The sequence below is a fragment of the Zingiber officinale genome, chromosome 3B (assembly GCF_018446385.1).
Source record: "Zingiber officinale cultivar Zhangliang chromosome 3B, Zo_v1.1, whole genome shotgun sequence".
Taxonomy (NCBI): domain Eukaryota; kingdom Viridiplantae; phylum Streptophyta; class Magnoliopsida; order Zingiberales; family Zingiberaceae; genus Zingiber; species Zingiber officinale.
Genome location: NC_055991.1, coordinates 119,041,809 through 119,048,969, shown reverse-complemented (window position 1 = coordinate 119,048,969; position 7,161 = coordinate 119,041,809). Strand labels below are relative to the sequence as shown.

The 7,161-nt window shown below is 37.4% G+C and overlaps 1 protein-coding gene across 1 annotated transcript; it reads right to left on the bottom strand.

The window, feature by feature from the left end:
- Positions 1-1,198: 1,198 nt before the first annotated feature.
- On the bottom strand, positions 1,199-6,170 carry LOC121967428 (probable E3 ubiquitin-protein ligase RHB1A). The gene is made up of 5 exons (XM_042517647.1): positions 6,029-6,170; positions 4,480-4,548; positions 3,439-3,805; positions 2,102-2,211; positions 1,199-1,561 (listed from the first exon to the last, which is right to left on the bottom strand). The coding sequence occupies exons 2-5, from the start codon at positions 4,543-4,545 to the stop codon at positions 1,505-1,507; spliced, it is 600 nt and encodes a 199-aa protein (XP_042373581.1). The 5' UTR covers positions 4,546-4,548; positions 6,029-6,170; the 3' UTR covers positions 1,199-1,504.
- Positions 6,171-7,161: the final 991 nt, after the last annotated feature.

Below are 7,161 nucleotides of genomic sequence, written 5' to 3'. Positions count from 1 at the left end.
AAGCCCTACTGATCTTTCTCTGACTCCACTGAAAAAAGCCCTACTGATCTTTCTCTGACTCCACTGAAAAAAACGACTCCAATCGCTCATAATTTACCATCCGAGTCGTGATTCTACAAACTATCGGTGCATGAAAGCTATTAGTTAATTGATTAAGTAAGTCAAATAGAGTGTATTTGGATTTCACCTAAAAAAAGGTTTAACTATATCAAAGGAGACAATAGCATTCGAAAGTGAATGCTAGCTTATCAAATTGGTAAAGACCTTAAATTGCTTTCAAAATTTTGAGCTTAAACTTAATCAATTAGCGATCAATCTTCTTAGCTGAGTTTTCAAATGGAGTTAGCTAGCAACACGTTGAGTAGAGCTGTCAATTTGAATTGGGTCCGTCGGGTTAACCCGTCCTGTTAAACAATTTAAACGAGTTGGGTTAGAATTTTATCAACCCAAGCCCGTCACGGGCCGAAACGCCTAGGCCCGCGACCCGTGCGAGTTGACCCGCGATGGGCTTGGGTTAGCCCGCGGGTTGAGAAACACATGTAAGCTAAGTTTTTTTTGCCAATTTATTATCTTTCTTTGTTATAATTTTGAAATAAAAATAATATTTTTTATCTCACATAACTACTCGTTTGTGTTTATTCATATGTAAAATATATGTTTATGGATACATTTGATTGATAAACATTTCCGAAGTACAACGTTGAAAATATTAAACACTTTTTAACATTATTTTTTTAAAAAAATGATAGACCCGCGGGTTGATCCGCCAAACCCGCAACCTGTCTTAGATTGGATTGAGTTGAAAATTTTCCAACCCGCTAAGTTGACGTATCGCCCCGCCTCGCCTCGCCCCGCCAAATAATTAGCCTGCCACGGGTCAACTCGTCCCATCATGAATTGACCCGTTTGACAACTCTAACAATGAGGTAACCATAATAAGATTATGCTAGCGGAGGAAGGCGGAGGGAAGATATATAGCTCGATTACTTGAGGGACAACTGATGAGTCAAGGTTGAGATGACAATGACAGTGTCGCCCATGCGAAGAGAAAATCACATCTCTTAGATAAAACAGAAGACAAACATGAGGGGGAAAGGCAATCACTCTGAGAAGAAACCACATGAATGTTTAAAAGAATAAGTATAATATGAAAATGATTAGACAATAGAAAAATTAAACACAAGGGAAATGAAGAAAATTACACAAACAAAATATAAATGGCATTGCATTAACCCTGGAGCCTACTTACCATCCTCTCTCATTTCGAACATCAGAGAACAAAAAAAAGAATTTACTTGATATATATATGATATACTCATCATATAAGTTTGAAGCAAGTATTATAATCGTTTTCTTTTTTTCTCTTCCTCCTGTTTCGATCACAGATATAAGGGAACGCAAAGAATAAAACACTTACTCATCACCCAAAACTCCAACTAAATACTACAATTTGCGAAGGCGATTAAATTAAATAGATGCTTTAATTTGGAGGATGGAGGTTTATTCACAAGGGTTGTTGGGCATTTGAAACAGTTCCTGGAGAGTCGTCGATCGTCATTATCTGCAAATGGAAACTAGCTCATTAATTAGATCATTCGATAAGCATATGAAAGAACAAGAAAAAATGCAATACAAGTAGGCAATATAAACAGCCTGTTTTGAGGTCTCCTCCAGAAAATTTAAGGGGTGGTACTTCTAAGGTTTGAGGATTTTCTTAATAATGGAATATATTGGAGCCTACAATACTTTTTGGGGAGTGTAGAGGATCTGAAAGACCAAGAGGGAGAAGATTTTCATCTTGATCAGAATTTTATGTTAAGACTTCAGAGAGTCAAAGAGCATTAGTAGTGAGTTTTTCCAAAAAAAAAAATCATTTGATCAGGGGTTTAAAGAGGAGATCAAGAAACATCGAAAGAGTTTGTGTGCAAGGTGTGGCCATTTGGATCCCTTCATCATGGAAAACTTGATTTCTATGATGAAATTTGTAGAATTAACGAATCTAAGAACTTTACTGCAAGATGATGAGATTTAGAGATAAGGAGCAATAAAAGTGCTAAAACGGGTTGGCAAAACCCTAAAATCAAACACCTGATATGCATACCTGATCACAGATGGCACAAGTATCACTTCTCTCCATCCATTCAAGAATGCAAGAGAGATGAAAATCGTGTTGACATCTAGTTCTGATACGAGGATTCCCTGAATCGTACTCTGTCAAAAAGTAATCAAGAGGGAATTTCAACAGATAAACAATAAATAAAATTCTAAAGAAAAGAAGGCTCTATAATGAAAATATCAAGTTGTTTCCGCCTGAACATAAAGAAGTAAAGATGAGAAAATAATAGATGTCACCAATCAAACTGTGCAAGCTATAATCCTTTGCATTGCTGAAGAAGTGGTGATATGCACATTCTCAGGAAAATGGACATGATGGCTCAACAAAGAATTAATCCAAATTCAATGTCTTCTTATGTTGGTGTTATAGCTATATATAGAGCTCAATGAAAGGACAAAATTCATCGAGCCGATCCAACCAACACAGGTTTGATGATTATAACAATGATGAGTTGTTTGATGTTAATGTTTGAGTCATGGATTAATATCTTGTATTGTGTTGACAGGCACTATCGAGATTTACCATTTTACTCTCGCACTGAAACTCAAACGACAGCATCACAATGATCCTTCTTCAAAATTCTTCCTTGTGCATCATCCTTGATTTCCTCAGAATCATTCCTCTGCTTGGGACTCTAAATGCTCCTGAAATCCCATTTTCATTTAGAGCGAACAGATATAAGACAATTCTAATTTAGGATTTGGATCCACTAGGGTTTCCATTATCTGTGACGTGAGGTGGAGACCTAGAGGCTTTGTTTGCATCATGAGGCTTTCTACAACACTGGTGGAAAAGGATGTGTTTCCATCTCCTCTATATGAGTTTCTTCCTCCATTTCATCAGTATGACCAACATCATGTGTCGGCATGGGCAAAATGGCACACAACTATGCACTTTAGCAAGAAACCTCAGCTCAGCTCTGATCGAGAATTAAACAATGGTTTGAATCACAAGAGGAATTATTAACTAAAAAGGAATAAGCTTCTCTGGATGGTATTAACAATCATATGGTTGCTTTTATTGTATGCATATAAAAGACTACATATAAAGCTTATGCTGCATTTGATTCACCACATGGCATTGACAAAGAATAAAATAATTGTTCTTGGTGAATGGAAAAATGTAATGAAGTAAGAATAGAATAGAAATATGCGTTAATTCAGCTCATGAATTTAATTCTAGCAACACTAAACCAAACACAAGAATAGTTATTCATTAAAATAGCTACTCCTGCAAACCAAACATGCTGCTAGTCTCATGGGCTACATATCTCAATAATTGCAATATAGAACGTAAATTATTTTTGGAAATATCAAGATCACCTTCTAGGCAAATGGGGCAAACATCCTCCTCATCTGTAGTAGAGATAATACGCTTATTGACCTCATTTTCAGTAACCTTAGGAGAACTATGCTCACTCTCAGTTTTGCTTTTGCAGTCCGAAATTTCAAATTTGTCATTTGTTTCTTCAATTCTCTGATCTGTTTTGGTTCCATGACTTCCAATATCTTGAAACGCAACCTGTGAGCTTGTTAAACCAACATCGAAGGGCAAGGGTGCAGGAGGCGATCGATAAGTGTCCGGAGTGGACGTGTCCAGATTAGTGTCAACTAGTAGTCCCGATGAGATTGTAGAAACTGTAACATGGCTGTTGGATGAAAGTGGTTCACGCTCCAAATCTTGAGGACACTGAAAAAGGTGAAAAGAATGGGTTTACAAAGAATACAAAGAGCAAAGAAAATGAACTCTGTTCAAATGAAACTTGAAAAACTGGAACTATGAGGCCATGTCAAACATTTGTATAGATAAAATCTAATATCTGTAACTAATACCCTAACAGTCACCAGAAGTAAGAGATGAAGAGACCAATAAAATATAATCAGAATTCTGAGCAAGCAGCCAAGTCAAAAATCGCCAGTAAATTGTTGGGATTATGACTGTCGATTTTCATATTTACATGAATCATTCAGGTGCCTTTTTTTAGTCTAAGAGCCATGTTAGCCATGGGTATGGATGTGTGTCATATTTCCAGTCTAATAGCTGTCACACTCAGATGCATACCCATATCAGATACTTGCACCCGAGTCTAATTAACATAGACATCATCCTGTTGAATTTTTGTATGGCGTGACAATTCTGAGCTACTTTGGCTTAAACTCAAACTGATCTGAGTTCAAAATAGCATTCTCAGTTTGGTAAAATGTAAACTGTGAAACTGCCTGTAAATTTGTAGATAACAAAAGAAACTACAAATGGAATCTAATCCCAGAAATCAGACTAAAATTTTTTTCACAAATGACCGAAATTGGTGTTTACCATCCAGGAATAATTTTTTAATAAGAAAAAAAATCCAGAATGCATACATAGAAGTAAGCTGGTGTTCTACGTGATTCAGCTCCTCTGGAAGAACAGCAGCAGCAACCGCCCATTACCTATCAATTTTTTTTGTGTCTTACATCAATAATCAAGCCCATCTTGAAGTTAAAGAAATAGACACCAAGTAATAATTTACAATCACAATTAAGTTACAAACTTAAAACACTGATTCTAGAATATAAACAATGTGGCAAGTCAAGCAAAGAGATAAACCACCGAAGATAAACAGGTAGAAAGAGTAGCAGCATTACAAAATTTCTGAATCCGGTGTAATGAAGGCAACAACAAAACTATTTCGAGTTGGTTGCGTGAATCTTCTATGTAGCTCTCTCTATGCAAGGTTTAACATTCATATTCATAAGTATACATATTTTGATGTTACACTCAACCTTTTGTATCCGGGCTTGGGACGTCAGCAACAATTTTAGGATATTAAAGAGACAACAGCAAAATATGACAAATACACAGAGGCTTCCAATTGCCTAAACAATTATTTACCACCTTTCTGCAAAACTCTGGAACTCACAATTCAATCCAGGAGCTCATAATTCAATCCTCCACCTATTTCCCAACTCATACAAACTGTAATTAAATGATCATCCACAGGATGCATTCTTCAAGTCTGCAGGACAATTCACAGGAAAGACCAATAACCTAATCTACGGCGTATCATTCCTTTTCACCTAAAAAGGCTAAAGAACAATCTTCTGACAGAAAACAAGTTAATAGGATCCTCTTCTAAAATTTGAATATTGTTCAAAGGTTATTCAATCAATCAACATGTAACCCCATACTTGATGAAACAATTCGTCATACCTAAAGGAAAAAAGTAATCATCAAGCGTCCGTCTAAATATCGGCACAGACCAAAAATGAATTCCCACCCCAAGCATAAAGTAAATATTCTCCGAGCACTATAAACTCCAAACAAAGCAACTCAAAAGGTTCATTTTTTAAAAACATGGTATTTCTCAGTCACTTCAAAAAGTTGGATTCTTGTTCACAGGTTGTTCGACCATCCACCATGCAATCCTGTGCTTGATGAAACGTTTCCAGCATTCCTTAAGGAGGAAGTAATCGTCAAGCATCCATCTATTTTTTATGTGACATTTACAAACAAGAATTCCCACCGCACCCATCCAAGTTCGGGAAGTAAACATCTTTCAAGCACCATAAACCCCCAAAGAGAGAAAACCAATAGTTAAATTAAAATCTTTTCAACGTAAACGCCCAATAAGACAAAACAAATAGCAGGAAAACAAATTTCTCGATCTCGATCTCGATCAAATCCGTGAAGGGAAAAACGCTTCGTATAGGTTAATACAAAGCGAACAGGAAAACAAGAAAAAAAAAAGCATCCGACAGTACAAATCGAAAAATCAGATCAATAAACACCCTCGCCTCGGTCACCAACCTCGACAATTTTTCAGGTAAAAGAAATTCTACGAGACGCGGTAGCCAAATGCAGGTGCTGAACAGGAAAGAGGATGAGGAGGATGAAGGATGAAGGAGAAGCATGGAGATTGGAGAGGCTTACTGAGCGGCGCCAAAGCGGTGGGAAACCCTAGGCCTGGGGAACACCGGCGAGGGCGTGCGGTGCCGCCATGGCGGGCGGAAGCTTCTCCTCCGCGACCGAAGCGAGGAAAGAGTGGCGGTGGTATCCACTTGTTGCCTATAAATACAATTTTCTATTTCAGATTTAATTTCGCTTCAATTTTCAAAAAATATATATATAAATTAATTTTAGAAAATACACACTAAATTGCAAATTTACTAAAAACTCCCTATACTGTTCGGTTTCACGGCGAAAGGAGATTTAATTAGTTTTCTCTCGTAAACTGCTCTTTCTTCAGTAGCTTACCAGACCCACCTTCGCTGACACGCTGGGCCCCACAAGCGAACAACCCGCCAAGTAGGCAGGTAGGTGGGGCGGGTAACCGAAAAGAAAGCAAGTGTGCGATGAACAACATGGTAGGATTACTATAATAAGAAAGAATGCTATAAAAATCAGATGTGTAAGGGCGAAACTAATGAATTAGCAAACTGTAAGGAGTTAAATGAAATTTGTAAATTTTTTATAGCAAACTGTAATAATGCTATAAAAAAAAAGAGGGAATTTGTAAATTTTTTCTCTCCGACTTCCAAATGGCGGCCGGAAAGAAGGAAAACGACACGTGGCTGCCCCTTTCGGCAGGCGATCCGAACTCACCGACCTAATAATTTATTTATTTATTTAAAAAAAATCTAACTCATTTACCACCAATTAAAAAATCGGCATTTCACTTAATCGCAAATCTACATTCCTATTATACCCCTTCCAAAATACATTGGTTATAAAACCTTGACAATAATACTACTGATTAATATAATTGATACGGTGATAATGTGAAGGTCAAAGTTAAGAAAGTTAACATCAAAGAATCAACGGGTTCACTAAAGGAGATCGAGCGGAACTCTACTACAGTAGACAATCAAGCAGGCAACGCTCGATCGACAAAGGCAAGTAGAATGCCCGTATATCCAAGATTATCATGTGCTCATCATGGAGCAGAGGAACGTTGGGACGACCTTAGCATTAGTCCGATCAAGCGTAAATAGTCTACCGAGCTGGGTCATTGGGAGGAAACAGCAGAGGTCTACCGAGTGATGATCCCCAATCGAACGGCTCCC